Source organism: Brienomyrus brachyistius, chromosome 2 (assembly GCF_023856365.1).
Source record: "Brienomyrus brachyistius isolate T26 chromosome 2, BBRACH_0.4, whole genome shotgun sequence".
In the NCBI taxonomy this organism is placed as follows: domain Eukaryota; kingdom Metazoa; phylum Chordata; class Actinopteri; order Osteoglossiformes; family Mormyridae; genus Brienomyrus; species Brienomyrus brachyistius.
This window is the reverse complement of record NC_064534.1, coordinates 24,193,488-24,214,993: the sequence shown is the minus strand read 5'-3', so window position 1 is coordinate 24,214,993 and position 21,506 is coordinate 24,193,488. Positions and strand designations below refer to the sequence as shown.

The 21,506-nt window shown below is 41.1% G+C and overlaps 1 protein-coding gene across 4 annotated transcripts in view; it reads right to left on the bottom strand.

Moving 5' to 3' along the window:
* Positions 1 to 21,506, bottom strand: part of kiaa0825 (KIAA0825 ortholog) — a 105,873-nt gene that overhangs the window by 27,113 nt on the left and 57,254 nt on the right. For 2 of the 4 annotated variants that reach the window (XM_048982897.1, XM_048982906.1), the window contains exon 20: positions 20,626 to 21,485. The exons of 1 other annotated variant lie outside the window; for it this stretch is intronic. In XM_048982897.1, the coding sequence (XP_048838854.1) occupies positions 21,308 to 21,485 (178 nt within the window). In that variant the 3' untranslated portion in view covers positions 20,626 to 21,307. Of the gene's footprint in view, positions 1 to 20,624; positions 21,486 to 21,506 lie in introns of those variants that run through there. One more of the 4 variants, XM_048982916.1, reaches the window with a different exon arrangement.

Sequence of the window (21,506 nt, the reverse complement as noted above, 5' to 3'; positions counted from 1 at the left end):
ACTGACAGATGCTCTGAGAGAGAAAGATTGAGAAATTTTAGTCATAAACGTGCAGCATAGTTGTGGATATTTCCCCGCCTAGTGTCCAGCTGCGTGCGTGGATTTACCGGAATTCCAGTTTAACAGCTTGCCTCTTCTAATTTCATGAGACATTGCCCGACTTATGTCCCAGGTCAGATACAGAGAAAGTTTTCCTGTTTTTTAAAACACAAATGTCAGAAAAATACCTAGGGGATTTTCGTAGCATAATTTAGAATGCAGTGATGAACAATCACAAAAAAATCCCCTACAAACAACTGAATGCAGACTGATTCAACGTTATTATTAAAGTCTGAATTATATCCATGTTCTTCAAACAAAAGGTTACATCTGAGCAAACGTATAAGCGGATATGACTTCATGCCCCCCCCCCCCATGCCAACTCCATGTTCAAATGTGTTCTGCAGTCCATTGATAAATATGCAGTGATGCTGCAGTGACATGTGAGTAAGTCATGAAGAACAAGAACTGAATTATATTAAGCAGATTTTTTTTTATCAGCATTAATTTATTAATTTCAAAATTAAAGACAGTAGAGGTTCTGGATGGATGGTCACACCACTGTACCTTCAGCAAGACACTTGTCAAATAAAGTAATATATTACTCAAACAGAGTTTAACAGTCTGAACAGCAGCATATTTCAAAGGTGGTCTAGCTATCTTTAGCATTTTTCTAAAATCATTTTTAGATAAAATATTAATCAATCAGCCGCACCAATGGAAAGCAATCACCTGTTTAAATTATGTTTGGTCTCATGACTCACGACTTGTTTGTACTGAATCTAAACCCATGTTAGAAAAGGAGGGTAAAGAACTGTCAGAATAACTGCCATGCGAAACTCAACAAAATACAAAAGCAATTCGCACAACAGCCTCTCTATACAAACTCACCAAGAAAAACTCCTTAATAACAAAACACAAAGAAAATGAGCATTCTTTCATATTCAACCATTTTTTACAGTACACAATAAACACACTGCACAACAATATTTATGAAGAATCCGGCAAAGCCAAAATGTTGGATTGTCTTATAGATTTAAAGGCTACTAATCTCCAATGTGCCAGCAGACCCCAAAGATCGCGTCATAATATGAGTAAGGAGAGTATTCTGGTACTCAGAAAATATACGTTGCACATAAGAACATGCAAGAATCTGAGAGTGGCAGGAAGGGGTTTGGTGACCAAGGGCTGTTGTATAAGGAGCTGCAGGATGAGGCACAGCACAGCATACTGTGACTCGCCTGCGTTGGACTGCTTAATGGACAGCTGACAGCTAAAACGACATTACTGATAATGTAACATCTGCGTCCCAAATGAGGGTGGAATCAATGGATTTACTGCCCTGCCTCATCACAGATGCTTTCAAGTACAAATATCGTGTAGTGGGAGAGCTAGCAGGCATGGTAATGGGTTAGCTACATTGTTGTGATATTATTAGATGCAATGATTAGCATTAGCATCTCCATGTTACGCTTTGATGAACAAGACGGTGTTTGGATGTCTTGCTGGGTGGAGGCGGAGGCACTGTGCTCTACCAGGGCATGTGATGCAAAGGAGAATCGGGAGATGGGGATATTCTCAGGACAGTGTCAAACAGAGCTATCTGCCGGAGCCTACGAACTGTACGAACACAAGGACATGGAGATGAATAACTCGGCCCTTCAAACACCGTGCTTCTGATCCTGACTGGCTGTGTAATCTTTTTCGGTTTCGGCACAAAACTATGCACTTTCTGATCCATTATGTATCTAAGATGGCATGGGACGTTAGCTACTCTAGAGATGAGATAAAAAGCAACGCCCTCGGTAGAGATATTAGAATAGTTTTATTATATTTTCTTCTAAATCTTGTTGTATATGAGATTTGCTAAATTCATAGCGAATGGGTAAAAAAAAAAAATATTCTCAATATATAAATTGTTATATATTGCAAAGGTTTTACTATCTTGCACTATATTGTGAGATAAACTGGCACTGTTTTATTAATACACCAAAATGGAATATAATACAACGGAATAATGACAGAAAATAATGTGGAAATAAATTTTCCACACATATGTCTGTATTAAAATCATAATGAAATCAAGAGGTCTGGGGTGTTTTGCATGTATAGCCTTATGGGACTGGAAAAGTAGTGGGGTTTCCCTGTGCGATGCATACTTCAGCTCCATAATATGAATTCGATAGTAGTGCAAAACCCACAAGAGAAAACTGGATAGCGAGGCTGCCCCGTCCGCACACAGGCCTACTGAAAGCTCTTTTTGTTACCCAGCCACGAGCAGCTGTTACTTTAGAAAAAGAGAGAGAACTAGCCCGGGGGGGCTTTGTCACTGTATTTTCTTCAGGGGGGAGATCATTAAGACATTAAACTTCAGCAGCTTATATTCTTTTTCTGTTTGCAAAAAAAGAGAAGGGGGGGGGGGGGGGGGCGGTGGATGAGTGTTGATAGAGGCAAATCTGCCTATTGTGGCAGTCTGACTCAAATCCAAAGCAGTAAGTAAAAAACAGGCCCCGTTCTGATTCACTGCACACACACATAAAGTTTTTACCAAAACAAGCTTCCTTATTTTAAAATAAGTAGCAGATATAAAACTCACAATTTCAGTGGGGTCATGGTGGTGGGAAAAGACCTTCTGGAGGTAGAAAGAAATGCAGAAAGGGTGTAGGGGGGGATGGGTGGAGTGTGGAGGGGTGGGCGTGGCCAGTATCTGAGGGGAGGGATATGAGGCATTTGCAATTCCAAATATCATTGTGCATAATGAAAATGTAAAGCAGTGGTTTTATTTTATTCATTGTGGCAGGTTTGGAATCCCAGAGAAGCTACACTCAGGCAATCGGTCTATTAATAATTTAATTTGGTTCAGGAACTGTGTGAGGCAAGTCTCTGCAAGCCTTTATTCTCTTACCAGCTGCTGACCCTAATACGGATCAGCCAATTAGACATCTTCATTTAATTGCTGGGTAACCCGTCTAGTGACGCGCATAGCTTTTCTTTACCAAGCTGTCCTGCCGCCTGGGTGAATTGGCAGTGCTGCACTCAGCGGAGAAGCTGCAGCTCGGTCCCCGGGGGACCCCATCGCAGAGGATCCACATTGTTTAAAAGCTCTCCTCGCTTAAAGGACACTGGTATATAATGAGTGACACCAATACCTGCCCTGTATCCCAGCACAAGCTAGTCTCTTTTGGAAGTGTGTCAGATACCACCTCAGACAGGCTCAAAACAAAGCCCATTTGTCTGAAGTTGTGCTTGATCCTAGTGCTCACCATGCACTCTACTTATTTTGTCATGTTCATGCAAGGTGGCTGGGTCATTCCTAAAGGCCACGGATTTATAAGACTGCGTATAATCCTGTCACTTCTAACCTCTCTCCCGCTTGAACGCTACTGAGGGATTTGGACAACAGAGGCAACAGAGAACCAATTATCAGGTACTATATGTGAAAGATGCTGGATTTACTTGTTTCCACACAGAGTTTTGCTGGGATATTACATTGTTTTAGCTTCTAAGAGAGGCCCTGACATTCGCTCTTACACTGCAGTGCAGACAGCATTAGTTATGACAGACATATTGCTTTTTTTTTGTCAAGTTTTTTGCTACAAAACCTCATCAGTGAAATTCAATAGAAGGGAAGAAAATCACTGTATTAACACACACAAAAGAGGTACTTTAATTCATCTGCAGTACTGTACAACCTTTAAATACAAGACTGAACACAAGAAAGCAAGGTCACAGGAAACAAAATATGAACTTTTCTTAACATCACAGCACATCTCAACGACGGCTTACACAAAAGGTAAAGACTTCAGAAGTAATTGAAATACTTTTTCCATTTTCATAAGTTGTACTGGCAGGACTGACAGTTTTCCAAAGTTGTGGGTGTCTGAATAAGGACAAAAGGCATCCGTGTATTGTAACTGATAATACAGGAGTTTAACTTTCAAGAGGAAAAGGAGTCATTGACCAGTTAACTAGCAGTATGAGTGGAGGTTCACCTAAAACACAACTGCTACCACGACTTCAGGAGCTTCTGAACAGCATCAACAAATGTGAATATGTACTTCTGGCTCTGCGATTGTCAGCACGTGGATTTCCAAAGGCTTTTCCAAAAGTATGATGTTAGCAACACACTCATCAATCTAGGGGATTTGTATATAGTTTTAATACTAACTTTGGTATTGTAATCTCTCTCTGTTCCATTCTGCGGTCTTTTCATCAAAACACACATGAGTCATTCTGGCACAAGTGTGCTTTCAAGATTATCACGTTATCCGTTATCTCGGTTGACTACAATTCCTCAAAAGAACGTGTTACTTTACTTAAAGGAACTGTGAGTTTTTACTAAGAATACATTTTTAATTGACAGAAATGCTGATCTTCAGATCACTGCTTCCATTATGCCTGTGTTTGGCTCCATTACAAAACAAAAGAGGTGCAAATAAAAAACCTGCCCAAAACGTTACTGTAAAGCTAAAAGATAATTAGCGTGATTTTGACCAGCTTCACACAGTTAAAGCACATTGTCAACAAACCCTGAGATTGTTCTCCCCGCCTAAACTGTTCAACACTGTTTTGTAAGATCAGTGTGTCATACATAAGAGTTTAATAATTAAGAAGCGAAAAGGGTCATAATATTCAAAGGATCATAAAAAACATTTTTTTCTTTACTTCACATAACATTCTAAGTATACATTTGAAAAAATTATGTAATAATGATTTATTACCAGTTAATAGCAATAATCTACATAATGTATCTTTTTCTAGGAGCATTTTAATAGGCCCTGGGTCAATTTCAATAATAAAATAAACCTAAAATGAAGCAAAAGGATTCAAAGTAAAATGAAGCTCAACCCCAAATACCCCAATGTCCATAGAACAGAAAGGGGGGGGGGGTGGCAGCTTGTGCACGGGGGGGACAGTGCCGTCTATGGACTGAAAATACACGCTCTTCCTTCTCACAGTAACACCTCACTGCTGCATTATTGCCCAGTGGAATCAGCAATTGCCACAGGAGGCATTTCGCCGCACGACTGTGCATGCCTTGTTTCCCTGGACTGGGCAAAGAAATGATAAAATGCCTGCATTATTGGAAACAATAAAAAAAAAGAAAACATTCTAATCTCTGGGCGCAGGGATGCAGAGGGAGCCCAAAGTGTCAATTACACCACTGAGTTAATGTTGTTTTTCTCCCTCTGTTTTCCTATCCGCTCACTTACGCAGCACAGCCTTGTTCTAGATAGAGATATTCAGGCTGTCAGTATAAACTGCTTCTGTTTTCATTTTGCATTTATTTCAATGCCAGACTCAAGGCATAAATTTTTCATCACCTGCTAGGCTATGAATAAAAGATTAAAAAAAGAACTGAGGGGAAAAGTCTAACAGATGCAGTGCATGCGCAGCTATGTGCAGACACTGTGTGCATAACGAGAGCCCGGCTCCGTCTCCCATCATCACGTTAACACCGCCGATGCTGTACGGGGCTAAAGATACAATAATGAGATAGGGCCACAGGAGCTCCTCACCTTGGCATTTTAAAGGATTACCTGGGAGGCAAATTCTTTTCTACTTATTTATTCATTTGTTTATTTATTTACTGGCCCGCCTTGACAAGTCAGGCCTGGAGTGAGATGTATAAGAAGCCTGTGGAAATGCACAGAAACAGGCTTGACAGCTTCGTTCGGTTTCCAGACTTTCCTCCCAGATCTACACTGTTTTTTCCTTTACACAAAAATTTTATATTTCACATTGTATGATTCTGAAAGGCTATGAAGTTTTAAATAAAAAACAGAATATGCTACTGGCTCAACTTGTCGATAAGCCGTCCTCTATCAATTATTCTTTCAGTTTGATTATTTTCATTATTAGATTAGTTTGGAACTTCACAACTACGACTATATAATAAAATCAAATATTTACACTTTTTATATAAAACCTGGCATCGATCCATAAAAATGCTGATAATGACTTAATCACAGTCAAGGTTCTCTAGCATGCAGTTTTCTGTGGATATTGAGGGTGGAATCCTCCACATTAAAACTCTCCCAACTTTTGCTTTCATAAAAGTAAGTTCATGAGTGTCTTACACTACAAAGACACAAATTGAACATACATACATATATAGTTTGCTTAAAAAATTTGCAAAAAACATGCTGCCAATACCGTTAAACACCAGTGCATAGAAACCACCCGTGCGAGACCAAGTAGTGGCAACTTACACGCATGCCGAATCTTCATCATCTGGAAAAAGGCTAATGGTGTCTCAGCGAAGTCATGTAAGCCTGCAGCCAAACTTAGTCTCCGCTGCCAACAGCAAAGACAAAACGAGTCCCTATTTGCAAAGCTCATCTTGACAAAAAGACGTGCTACTCAAGCATAATGCAAATGCACCAGTCATCGGGGACTTGTGTCTGTACTTGTGTTCAGGCATGTTGTCATCAGTGACATCATGCATAATAAGACTTTCGCTGTGCAGAAATAATTACTTAGTTTTAAATACCACGTCAACATTTTCGGGCAAAAACAGATACCTCGCACTGTCCCTAATGAAGACACACTGCAGGCCACCAAGTGCTGTACAGAAAGACAGCCCTGTTTGTTTCTTTTTCCATGCAGCTTGGAGAAAACAACTGTGTTTCCTAATAATGAATTCCAATAGCCTTCCAGTGTCATACACAGCAGAAAAGAGACACCTGAGTACATGTAGCCCATCACATCTTTCTATAAGTCTCTACTACAGTGAAAGGTCACGGTTCTGCAATGCTGGCGACCAGAACTTGTGTTTACAGTGGCAATTGAGAAGAGTTATAGTGAGACATCAGCTTTGCCTCAGAATAACTTTGAGGGAGCATGTTTGACAGAACGCCGCTTGAAGCAAATGTGTTAATGGCACACTTCAGCTCTCGGCCTCAATCCTGAAAAAATAAATGATCTTTGCCGATGGATGCTGGAACACATTTAGTACTTTTCATTCATGCTGCAGTTGAGGATTATAGACAGTGAATTACAGGAGAGAAAGGCAGCAGTTGGACGTAGAATAAAATTAAATATGAAGTGCACCGCTGAGTAATGGTATGCACTTCAAATATAAATGCATTTGAATACTGTATCATTAAACTGTGTAAGGAAATTTATCTACAAGATGTATAATTACTAGTAATCAATGGGTGCAAAACTGGGCTAAAACTTACCAATAAAAACAATACACTGACATTTAATTATTGAGGATATTTACGTTTTGTAATTTTCTTGCAATGAGTCACAGGATTGTCAGTCGTTAACCACTCTCTGTCTATCAGCAGCTACAGTGGCTGAACAATGACAGGGAAGCATTGGACATTATAACATATTTAAGGTTTCATGCCTGTATATGTGCAGCCTGCACTTTCCATGAGTAAGAGGAGAGTGTGATGGTTGAATTAGCAGAGCAATCATACAGCTGTACCTAAAATATTGCAATCAACCCAACATAATGTGACAAAGAGTTCAAAAGAAGATAAATTGTTGATGCGTATCTCACTGCTGCATCTGTGACCAGGACAGCAAGTCTTTGTGGTGTATTGAGAGCCATGGTCTCCAGGATAATGTCGGCATACCACCACAAAGGACGAACCACATCCAACAAGAGTAACTGTGAATGCAAGAAGTTGTTGTCTGAAAGGGATATCCGGGTACTAACCCAGATTGTATCCAAAAAACAGAAAATCACAGCTGCCCAACTCACTGCCACCTCGGCTCTCCTGTTACTATTAAATCTGTTTGTCAGGACCTTGACGGGGTCAATATTCATAGTCGGGCTGCTACACACAAACCTTTGGTCACTCATACCAATTCCAAATGTTGGTTTCAATGGTGCCAACAGTGCAAATCTTGTGATGGGGACAATTTGAAACATGTATTGTTCTATGATGAGTCCAACTTCGCTGTCTTTCTCACATCCAGGAGAGTTACAATGTGGAGAAAACCCGAAGATGATTATCACCTGGACTGTTATATACCCAGAGTGCAGTACAGGCGTGGATCAGTAATGGTTTGGGCTGCAATATCATGGCATTCCTTAGGCCCACTACTTGTCCTAGATGGGCGCATCACTGCAATGACTACCGAACCATTCCGGAGGACCATGTTCACCTAGTGGTTCAAACATTCTACCCTCATTGTGGTGCCGTTTATCAGGGTGATAATGCACCAATGCACAAAGCAAGACTGGAGACAGAATGGTTTGATGAACATGAAAGTGAAGTTGAACATCTCCCATGGCATGCACACTCACCAGATCTGGAAATTATTGAGCCACTTTGAGGTGTTTTGGAGGGGTAAGTCAGGAAACATTTTCCACCAGCAGCATCACACAGTGACCTGGCCACTGTTCTGCAAGAGGAATGGCTCAAAATCCATCTGGCCACTGTGCAGGACTTATATCTGTCATTCCCAAGACTAAATGATGCTGTATTGGGCACAAAAGGAGGCCTTAAACCATATTAATAAATTATTGTGGCTTAAAAACAGGTATTTCAGTTTCATTGACTAACCCCTGTACATGTTTTACTTGCAACTAAATTACCATGGTTGCTAACACATTGCCCACTACAGAGATGATAATTCTTGTGACTGTACCCCAATAAAGAAATATTGAGTTCAATGGATATATAATGCTAGCTCAGGGCTATGCCTTGTTCAGTGTTTTCCAAACAAGATTAGGTTGACTACCCAGTGTAACTTGTGTGAACTTATCTTTAGTTTAATGCCCAGATTTTGGTTTTTCATTTTCTTGCTGTGTTCATGGAGTCTTGTCTCCTGACCTTTTCCTGTGTCCTGTTTCCTGGTTTTCATTTCCTGTTTTAGATTCCTAATTCCAGTCTTCCAGCTGCCTCCTATCCCCTGATTGGATTCCTGGATCTTGTCTCCAGCTGTGCTCTCAAACTCTGCATAGCGATTCAGAAATTTCTGATACAATGAATTTAGAAATCAACTGATACAATGAATTCAAAAATTAACTGATGCAAGGAATTCACAAATCAATTGGAATCAATCATGCTGGGATTTGAATATGAGGCCATGTCTCACTGAATCTACTGTCACACCAGAGCAAAATATTTTATTTACCCAGACACCCAACATGGATCACTAACATAACAGGTTTAACCCTGAACCAGGCCATCCTTCCCCAGCCCACTCCACCCAACAGTGTATTGTAAACAGATTCAATAGAATACAGGGAATCGATGGGACTTTCGGCTGCTGATGGTTAGAATAGTCCTAGAACAGGATGTACAAGAGATGACTCAAGTACTGGCAAACACAGGGGACAAGAACCAGCTTGGAGACTGGAACCCACCAAAAGATGGCCAGGAAAACAACAGGGAAACAGGACACAGTAACCAGCCAGAAGAAAAGACTTCAGAGAATAAGGGACCAGGAAACACAAGTCAGATTAAACACAGGAAACAGACACAGGAAAAAAGGCTGATACACTAAAGGCTTGTTTGCATGAGTTACACAAGTCACTCAACTTGATCCTGGTCCAGTAAACTCCAATCAAGGCTGAGTAAATCTAGACCATCTCATTATGTGAACTCCGGACTTCCAGACTTAAGAATGGCCATGATCTCTTCTGGAGTTGGCAAGGTGTTAGCATCTCTACTAATTTAGTTACAGGCGTAACACTACAAGCATGGGCACACCACAGGACCTTGGCATGCCCTACAGACACAACAAGCCACAAGCCAAAACAGGCCACCGTCTCTTCGACATCCCCGACTCGGCCTGACCACCCAACCCCAGCCCCTCCTCGCACCAGAACCTGCCACCATCTCGGATCCCACCATGCTTTGCTTTCATCTGAAACAGCTGCAGAAAATTAGACTTGTGAGCGAGCGAACTGAGTGAAGATCTCCATGATTATGTCACCCCTGGCAGAGTAATAGAATAACAGCCGCTTCCCAGGTATCCGCCTGCAGTTCCACTAACAAACATCAGGCTCAGGGGGGTGGGAAGCATCTTGGGCAAGGGAGTGGGTGGCTGGGGGGGGGAGGGGTGGGGGTTAGTGAGTTTTCATCCTGCTAGTGCTAACAAGGTAGGAAAAAAATAAAAAGTTCCCCTTAACAGCGTGGCGGGGGGCTTCTGTGCCACTGGAATACACAAGTAATCCGGTAAGCAGTGGCAGAGGGGGAAATGGCAGGACCGGGGCCCTGGGGGGCGCAGAATGAAACACTGTTCCTTCAGGTGGCTTGGGCTCATCGCATCCCAACACCCCACGTCACAATGGGCAAAGGGTGGGAGAAGCTGGCTTCCCCCTTCTGCTAGCCCAGATTAAACAAATTAACCGCCTCTCACTTTCTCGCTCTTATTCGTCACAGAAAAAAAAAGGGGGGGGGGGGAGAGAGACCAGTCCAAGCGGCGCACGGGAGAGGCTACAATGGCCAAGGCTGTTTCATTTTAATTAAATTTCATTTTCCAGCTCACTTTTTTTTTATTCTGCCACATCTCCAAATGTCAGCCGGATTTAGGCAAATGGAGAGACATCTGCTGTAGCGTCACACACACGCCCAGAAGCCTCCCCTGCATGCGAGGCGGCGCTGGACGGCGGCCAGGCTCCGTTCACGAGGTGCCACCGCGGCAGCCAGGGTCTGCGGCGACGCTGCCATCACCACTGCTCAGCGCTACTGCACCCACACTTTGGCGGGCAGACAGACGGCTCCCCCCCCCCTCGGCAACCCCCTCCTCAAGCCTCACCTTCTCTAGTGCTTCGTCTCCGCAATGCTCAGAGGGTGCCAGCACAATCCCCCCCCACCCCCCACCCCATGTCCACTGGAGACCGTCCAAGGAGCAGGATGTACCTCACTAATGCTGCCACACAGACAGACACGGTGGAGGAGCCCATACTGGGGGCATTGTGGGTACCGCAAAGCATTGTTCACAGAATGATTTATAGGCTACCCAATAATAGTATTAGTAATAATAATAATAATGATAATAATAATAGTCCCCTCAAGTAATGACGATGTACGTCTGCCTACCTTTCAAATTACATCCTTATAAATCATATATTGACAGCCTGCATATTTACTAACACAGTCCACAATCGATGAACAACCATTGTCGAGTTACACCAGGTATGACAGGTAATAAATTTTACAGCTATGCAAACACATGGGCTTCTATGAATATTCAGGAATCACATGAATCATATGTATTACCGTACATTGGCAATTAAGAAAACCTGAACCAAACCTAAATCCAGTGTTACCTCTCAGTTATGACTTCATCCTTGGTCTTTTCCTCCGAGTCCCCCTTTACTCATCAGATGCTGGATATAGTTATACCGACCAATGACGCATTCTCCATCTGCCATAATTCCAGCACCATAACCCTGGGAGGACCATGCTGAAGCTCTAAAATCAGAAGCTAGGATGCTCTGCATCGTCATAAATATTTTAACAGCAATAGCATCCATCCAATTTACAATTATCCGTGTCGGGATCGCAGGTGGGCCTGGAACAGCATAGGACACAAGGCTGGGGGACAGAATGGGTGGGATGGCAGGGTAAACACACACTATTAGCAATTCAGAAACACCAGTTATCTAACCACACGACAGAGGGAGAACTGGGAAATTTCACACACAGAACAGAGGTGGGGTTTGAACTTCCAGCCCTGGAGGTGCGACACAGCAGTGCCACACAGTAATAGCAGCAGAGTGGAAAACGGAATAGACTCACTGACTCTCACAGAGTCTCTCACTGCTGCGTTTACTGGTGACCCCAGAAACTGAGCCAGCTCTCACTTTCACCACAGGAACCACAGAAATGCAAGACACTGTCATTTTGGGAGATGGCTTAATAACACGGTGCGCATGCAGCAGCGCAGTGCCCAATGTCACGGCAGCGTGGGCAAGAAGGACATCAGGACACTCAGCCTGTGTGACACCAGCCTGAGTGATTAACTCATAAGGAGTTCATTTACAGAACTTCAAGTAGTCTTAGCATGTCTTAGCAGACTGCCAGAGTCATACACAGTGTTAACACGAATGGGCTGGTGTGGGAGGCCAGCCGTGCATTCTGGGAGGTGAGTCAGATTACTGCTGCGTTTTCTGTCATTTTTATATGACTATCTGGTCCCCAGTAAGCCCAGCCGCGAGAAAATCGCTAGTCCCGATCACTCACAAAGAGAGCTCTTTTATACAGCTTTCTAACCCTCAAATCTCCCCTTTGGGTTCGATTAGCAAATTCTCTATAATTTCTTTTGCTCTGTAGAAGAGTCCATCCTATGTCCTCTCACAAGATGGGAAAAAATCTTCACAAATTTGCTGCTTCGCGTTGCTTGTCCAACTCTCCCAGAGTTACTAAATTAGTACATTTACAGCATGAAATTAAAGTCTAACCTCACTTAAGGGTGCCGCGGGTACGTGTCACCCCTCAAAAAATCTGCAATCACATGGGCAATCACTATAAATGTGGGTGTATAACAGCTTTCACTTCTTTAAATAAGGAAGTTGCCCATCATACCAACATATGCAAACCTGAATCAGAATAAATTTCATACCTCATTTATAAAAAGAATTCATATATTCTGGCCCCATAATAAAAGCCGTGGGAAAGTCAAAAATACGTAGAGAGGTAGATACACCCAGAAATGTAAGGAGTCGGGTGCTGCGGTCAGTCAGATATTACCTCCTGAGCTTTGCACACGAGAGGGGCCGTGCCTGAGGGGATTCCTGCAATAGCTTCTTCAGCCTTGGGAAGGATGTATGCGATTCTGCCGTCGTTATAATCACGGCAGCCTTACAAAGGAACTGCTGCTCACTGTCCTGTTTAGACACGAGACATGTGGCGCTGTCCCAGTTTGACGTACACGAAAATAGCTCATCTGAAATGAGATTCCTTACCAATCCTCTGATTCATATTTATCCATATTTAATAAGCTGATTTAAAGGATGACTTCCCAGTTGAGTCGGGAACTGCTTCCAAGAGCGATGGCGAGCCAGACGAGCTCTCGAGCCAAAGGGGCCGTGCGTGTGGCACATAGACTGAAGGCACCTGGACTAAAGTGTCCTTTGCAGTCGCTGACAAGGCCAGGCTGCGCCGAGGGTTATCGCCAGGGACGTGCCAGCAATTTGCCCCTGGAACTGGCTCCACTTAAATTTGCAAATCTAATAGTCATATGTCTGCACAATAAGAGGTATCATTAGGGCGAGAGACTAAACTGATGGACACACTCCTCCTGTGAGATACATGGACGAACGTAATTTTTCTCAAACGTCTCTGAGGTGTGACTTATTGCACATCAAAGGCACTGAAGACCAAACAAGTTTCTGTTGTTAGAGAGTGTGTTGCAGGCTGAAATGTCCACAGGCTTCCCTCAAATCACCCAGGGACATAAGCTTCAAACTGGTGGGCTCTCTCAGAAGGCACCATTAGGAGGAGTGGATTGTTCTCAGATTGCCTTGGTCCAGCATTCAGGCTCAAGCTACCTTTAAGCTATTAGAGGCTTTCCAAGGTTTACTGCAAAGTGGGCATTTTCTTTTAACAGATGCAGCAAGCAGGAAACAAACAGGCTGTGCTCGCACCAAGGACAGGAGAAGTGAGATAATTGACAGTCATGACCTTGTATAAGGCCTTGTCCAGTGAGGGAAAGAACATCCTTTTTGGGGTCTTGCGAAATGTAATTCTGTGTGCTAACCTGGGGTTAATATTAATATATATATATATATATATATATATATATATATATATATATATATATATATATATATATATATATATATATATATATATTAAACTAATAAGACAGACAGACAGAGGACAATCTGTTAATGAGGCCAGATGTTTTAAGCATTTCACACAGCTTCAGCTTACGGACACAAATTTCAGTGAAATTACATAAACAGAAACACCATACCACTCATTCAAACGTCTACTGAGATATAAGATTTTGAAAGCACAGGCTACACTTACTTCTCACAATTCAATTGATCAATAAAACAGACCCCTGTCTTACACTAATTTTAAATGATAAACACACTGAAAATAATAAGGTATACCTGCTCTTTTCCTGTAAGAATAAAAATTAAAAGCACATCTCTTCCCATTTTGCATTACCAAAGAAAAGAATCGTAAATACATGCTTGAAGGCTATCTAAATTGCTTTCTGAAAATTATACCGTCGGTTAATCATGAATACTTGAACCTAAATCAGTAACTAACTGCAATATTTTAAAAGTTCCAGGCATTTTAATAAAAATGTCTGTATTCTAATAATTAACTGATTAAATGTATTAGAAATGAATCAGAAATAATTTTAAGAGAGTGCTTTTGAGGATAGTGGCTTTTCTAAACTCATTTTAAACTCATTTCATTTGAACAATTTATCCATTCACCTGCAACTTTTATATTTTGGAGTTAAAATATCTGAATCCATCGTTACACAGAGGAATGTGTGGTCACCTTACTCAGTCATTATAGGGCAAATGCGTCCTCAAACAGATGGCCAAGACCCCAGTCATGCATATGGGAGTTGATCTTCAATTACACAAAGTCTCTCTCCAGAAATTACAGTCCAAATACAGTAGAGATAAAATACATCAAGGTTTAAAATGGGTCCGTTCAGCCTGAGTGCCGCTTCACTGTAGAATGATATAATTCACTGATGCCTCCGCTGAGCCTAACATATGTTCTATTCACAGCCATGTCACTCTTCATTTGTAATTATTTCCCCTTTTTCACCCTCTCTTGTAATTCTGTGCTTGGCTGAAGATAAATAGTAGAAGCCATGAAGAATATGGTCGTGTGATGACCTGAATCAGGCAGCTAAATCCTTGTCATGGTTTGATTGCAGTGCATGATATTGATGACAGCATATCAGTTAAGGCGTCATCGTCCTGAATTAGACTGCATTAGTTATCCCTCCCATATATGTCAATCGGAAAATCAGCTCAAGAGGCATAACAATAGTATTAATAATAGTAATATTACTACTTGTAATAATAAAAATAATAATAATAATAATAGGTTTTTTCATCATTGTCATCATCATCAGGGTGATACCCAATGGGTAGCATAGGGTGATCGCCTAGTGCATGTCATCGGGGACACTATGAGCTAAGACGGGATTTGTAAGCTACCGTTTCAATTAAAAAGGCCTGGATTTTACTTTAGCGCTGAGTTCTTGCTGTGTGCTGATTGGTCAATCCCTTATAACCAATAACCATGTGTCACTAATGGTAACATGAAACCGCTGGATATCTTTCATTCAAGGAAACAAACCAGTAAAAGCAAAAGAATTGAACTAATTAGGCGAGCATGGGTGCCTTTCAGTTTTAAAGTAGTTTGTAAAACCTGAAGTAACGCAAACTGCATAGTGTCCCCCCTGACTTGTATGAGGTCACCCTAGTTGTCTTACATCTCCAGCGTTGTGGGTTTAAACTCCACTGTGTTTCACATGGTGTCTGTATAATTCGGTGGTTGTTATGCACAGTCCAAAGTCATGCAGTCGAGTGGACTGGTGTCTGTAAATTTCCCAGTGTTTGTGCATGTGTGTGTGCATGGGTGTATACCTCGCAACGGGCTAACATCCTATCCTGGGTGTACCTCTCCCTTGTGTGCTGTGCTGCCCAGGTAAGTGGTTGCAGGATGGATGGACCATAATTTTTAATAGCTGTTTATACATATACATATGTACCCATTCCATTTGTTAATGAATTTTATTAACCATAAAATTACACGTGATTACTATGCCAATAAAATAAAATCAAACTAAATAAACCTTGGCTTACACAGTCATTCATTTTGACAGCACAGACACAGATCAATAAACTGGTACTGATCACCAAGCTAGATGATAATCGGTTATGGCTCTGACAGACTTATAAAGTCAAATACATGTTATTATTTCCACTGGTGTCCGGTGTTTCAAAGGCAGGGCTTTGAGGGTTACCAAGAGTTCACCAGATTATATTTTTCCATTTTTTTAATAACAGGTACCAAGAAAACAGGAGAAATGTGCTTATTGTTTTATAAAAATGGCCCGGATGTTTGCTTTACATTTTATACTTATATGCAAAGATTAAATTAATTCTAAGCTTTTATGCAGTAGATTAATTTATTGCAAGTTGTTTATAGCTCTGTAGCCACCAACTCTGTCTGGATTTCCGTGGTAAATCAGCATGATCATTGTGACAAATAACACACACCATGTGCAGAGTCATGAATACTATATGCCATAAAATATTAAGCTGTAAACACTCCCTCACATTCATATTTTTTTCCAGATGATTTATAAAACTTGCTTTGAAACCTTAACTAATGTGATGTACAGAATGGCGTTACATTATATAAACTGTTATATTACAGTGCTATAAATGCTTGTAAAGGTAGTCTCTGCAAACTGTATTTTGGTAAATTAGTATGCTAATGTTACTAGAATAATCCATAGACTTTATCGCCACCATTGTATGAATCAGGTTAAGCTGAATGCACAAGGTCCATGTTCCTCGTATGTCTTCCACTGCTGTGGATGGATCTCCCTGGTATATGAGCCTGCTATGTGAACAGCTATCAAACCCTCGTAACACAAATAAACACACAAACCTGCTCATACACTCTCTCTGCCACATACTCAAGCATACACACACACACATAAAACTTACATCCCACCAGTCCAATTCACCCAGAGTAGACTTTAATTCACTCTGTGGTGGGATATGAACAGGGAGTCCGGGGGCTTTGGGAAACATGCTAGCCAATATACCAGCCATCAGTTTTCATGTAGGCCACTCGAAGCTCTACTTTAACACTGCTTATTGTTCTCTTATTGCATCTGTCAGCACTCCCCGAAAGCATATTACCAGCCACAAGGCTGAGAAGTCAGACCAGCGAAACAGCCTTCAGGTACCTCCACATTAAGGGTGGCTGGTAATGGAGCCTGAACAACAAAGCTATGGTGACTGCGAGATCTGTCACAAGTGTCCCCCTGCATTCCGCTCGACATTTAACTTGTTTCTTAAACACAAAAGTACATCACCACGTCATACGTAACCTTTAAGCCTTCGCACATCTCCAAATTCTACTGACGATCTGAAAACGTCTAACTACGTTTAAAGACAATCCGAGTAATAAACTAAATAAATTAGTCCTAACATATTCACTCGCATGCAGATGCAGAGACGCATAAAGAGGCTAAAGGGAGGCGAGTGAGCCTGAGAGACTGGGATAAGCAGAATGCCACTTTGCTCCTTGTCTCGTTTGCCTTATCACTATAATTGCCGCGTGTCTGTCATCACAACTGAATGCGAAAAAGTGTCTCCTTGAGCTGCTCCCATGCTTGTTTTGTTCACTGTAGTCTTGTAAAGTGGGAGAAAATAAGTGTCATTTAATGAATTGCGCTATTCTTTGTCTGACAGCTTCATATCTAAGGTGTAGGAGGCCCCAAAGCCGGCCTTCTCCTGGCAATGTCTTTGACAGAGTGCTAAAATCCAGTCTCCGCCCACCCCACCCCCCAAACCCAACACCAATGAAAAGGAAGGCATATATTCTGCTATTAAAAAAGGTTTGGGCTACACTGAATGGATGCCCCCCTTTAACCCCCTTCAGCTTCTGTTCTTCCATTAATTGAGCTGATCAGATCGAGCAGATGAATTTGTCTTTGATGTATTCGAATGTTTAGTTGACGTGTCTGTCTCTCTCATTGGCGGCAGACCTCAGCTCTCACAGGCAAATAGGGCTGTTTCCATGGAAACAGCAGGCGGCTACGGATCCTCTCAGAAAACATTTTTATTTTGAAAAGAAAAAAAAAACTCAAAAAAAAAAAAAAACCACAAAACAAAAATGGAGAGTTGGGTTTGACTGGGAAAAGCGTCAGACCTAATGAAGAACGCAAAGAGGTGCCTCATCAGCATTTTATTATGAATTAGGCTAATTCTATGCGCGCCTTGGCATGACATGCACACGCTCTGCGGCTAAGAGAGCAAGAAGCTGCTCTTCCTTCTGGCTGGCAGAGACGGCAAGCGAACGCACTTTGTTAAGGCAGAATTCAGATTCAGCTGCACGGGGGAGGGATGTGAGAGACACACTCCTGGAAGCCTGAGAGGAGTGCCTTGAACCCATGCCACGGCGGTACATCGCCCCGCAGCCCCCTTCTCCGGAAGGGCTTCATTAGCGATGCGCTGGCTGGGACCACGGAAAGAACTGAACTTGACAGGGTACACTAGCTAGAATATTAACATATCACCTGTGTGAAAGAGCAAAGAAACTACACTCGACACGAGAAATAAAAAAACGCAATGACTGCGGGTGTCTGGTATTGAGCATCTAAAGCAAAACACCACTCATGCAATCAATGGCGATTATATAAAACATGTATATGTAGGAAACCTGACTTAGACCTTGTGCTAATGTATGTGTCATAATACATCTTCATTGGTATGGAATTCTATTACATTGCAGATTTAGCTGTAGAGATTTAACATTATCACTAATCTTGAAGCTCTGATTAAGCATTATTCTAAATAGTCTTACGAATGGCGTACTGTTATGTTTTTCTGCTTCTGTTTCCAAACTGATTTGACAGTTGAAAATGAACTATGACACTCAGAACTAATTTGTATGTGCTGAGTATAGATGCATGGACATAACCTCATTAAACTATTAAACAAACATATTGCACATCAAAGAGTAGCACCTTGAAGTAAAGCATTCCGCAATTAATTGTTGGCCATATAGAACAATTTTTAAGTCTTGGAAAAATCTTTTTCAGACTACTTGAACTTTTGGACCATTAAAGGTTCCAGTAACCTTTAAACTTAATGGGAACCATTCTCGTTCTTCATCAAGAGCAAAGGCAAGCTTTTCAACTACAGTACTTTAATTAAATTTCAACTGGAAATGGGTTGTTTATCTGAATAGTGTGATCGTTCATTGCCGTATTTCCTAAACACAATAAAAACAAACCCAAACCAAGTGATATTCTAAACAACAAAAAGCATAACCCTGATTTGACAATATTCTTACATCCTCAGCATTTTAAGAATCTGTTTTGCATTACAGTCACGTAGTGCATATGTATACAAACCCTATGCTTAAGGGAGAAAAACACTGGTGAAGGTATCTGCTACACCACAGTTTATAAACTTCTACTAAGGCTAAAGCTTATGTTTTAGCTATGCGTTTGCTAATCTCTAACAGTTTATGCAACTGGGGTAGCCTTCTGGCCTCTTAGTGCATTGACCCGACCATCACACTCACCACAGACACAAAGGTAATATCGCTGAAAGTGTAATTCTCTCAATATTTAAATAATACATTAAAAATTCATATCTAGCACCTGGAAAGGTCTATTTGCCTGCCAGAGACAGAGATAGTTGTGCCTGAAGCGATTATATATATGAGGAACTACTTCGCAAATGGTCACAAACAATTACGGAGGCTAAGAAAATTTACCACCTCCACATATTCTATCAGATGCTTCAGCCAGTTCACACTCACATTGTGTTTCCTGATGGATTTGAAAAGAAGGAAGTTTGAAATAGAAGCCCACCACTGCAGTTCAGAGTCAAATAAAGTGCTGTTTGTATGTGACTTGCAGTGAACTGGGTCATTCTGGAATAGCCTATTGCATACAAGTTCTATCTGAATACCCAATGGAATTTCTTAAGTATTGGTGAATACAAAAGATGATTTGAGTTCAGATTAACTGGATACTTCTTATATAATTCTGTATTTAATGAATACATCTAGCATTTTTTATATATATATTTTCTGTAAGAAATGCTGCCTGTACAAAAAATGTTGCCAGAATGAACACATGCACAGCTGAAAATAGTAAGAGGTACTTTGCAGTTTCATACACTCATACTAAAATGAAAATGTGATACATGCTGTTACAGAACTGATCTAACATTTTACGTAACATCTGCATGCTCTAAAGAACTTTTAGCAGACAATAACTCTAAATCCTGTATATCTGAGTCCCATCAGTGCTCTTCTATATTTTAGACACACCCCAGTATTTGGTCTAAATAACAGTCAAAATGGGGGTGGGAGGATGGGATGATGTGTAACAATATGTGCATTCCATTGTAAATCTCTTGCCTGTACTGTCTGAAGCCTTGAAAATGTCTTACAATTGTGACTATTCAAACAATTGTTACAAAATGTAGGTAAAGTAGGTATTTAATGGGTGCTGGACCCTTGCCATACCTTGCTTAATACTATTTTCTCTGAATTTTGCAGGAGAGGTTGGTTGCTTATGGTGCTACAAAAACAGCATCAGCAGCACTTATGATTGCAGGTGTTAAAGGTACAGAAATGGACATCATTTTGATTTCATGTGAAGGCAACTCGGACACGTTACTTAACAATACATGTGAACCACTCAGGGCCTCCATGGTTGCAATCTTTCTCCCTCTTAATTCAGTTAAATGGATTCCCTTCCATCACAGGTATCAAAAGTAATTCATGTTTGCATTGTCTACGTCCCCCCTGTTTCTCAATACTAACATTCAGGTGGCCAGGCTCTGCAGTTTTACCTTTCAAGTCTTTATTTCTGCATACAAGGACTATCCTCAACACATGAGTAGACATGGTGAATGGAATAAAAAAAAAAAAAAAAGAGGAGTTCGAGGGGAATGGGAGTATAAAAACTCAGCGGCAGTCTCACACAGGTCAGCATACATGTGATCTGCTAATTACTGCATTATTTCCATTAAAGATTCAGTGTTCAGTGAATAGACTGTATCTTTGTCGTCTATGCAGTAGATATTTGCGTGCTTAATATGTAAGTCAACTTTAAAATTGAAACAAATTGCAGTGGCTCCATGTCTTATTTTGGACAAGTTTCCACGAATGTAAAGGCTTTCCACTGTTGACACCTCCCAAATGAAAAACACTTCACAAACACTGAAAAATGTAAGAAAGTAATCACAAATAAGGCTGTATTATGCATAATGTTTATCAAAAGTATCAACAACAAAACACACGTGATCTACGTTTACGTAATTATTAAATTCGATAATCAAACCTTATAATGAGTTTTGAGTCCTTAAAGAACATGCAAAAGCAACAAATGATAAAGAGAAATATTGAACTGAACTTAGCTGAACACAAAAACTCTAGTGTAGTCAGAAAACAAGTCTCCGGGAACATCAACACAGTAATGAGACCATTTGATAAGTAGTAAATCTAAACAGGGCCAAATCCAGCACTTAATAATTAATGCAGCATACTAAAAGGTTACTTGAACTGGTGGATTCAAATTTAATTGAGGTTTGTGTACTGAATAATTAATTTTCCAAGAGAACATGACGTTTCAACAGGCAACTGCTGCGTGGACATGGAGATGAGGCGATGGTGTGCCTGCCTTTGTCATGATCTGAGGAGCTGATACGTGGCAGGACACACTGCACCCGTGGAACAATGATGTCACGCCACATCGCCCTGGAAACCACCAATTGGGGAAAACTAGAGCCAAAAACAAAGAAA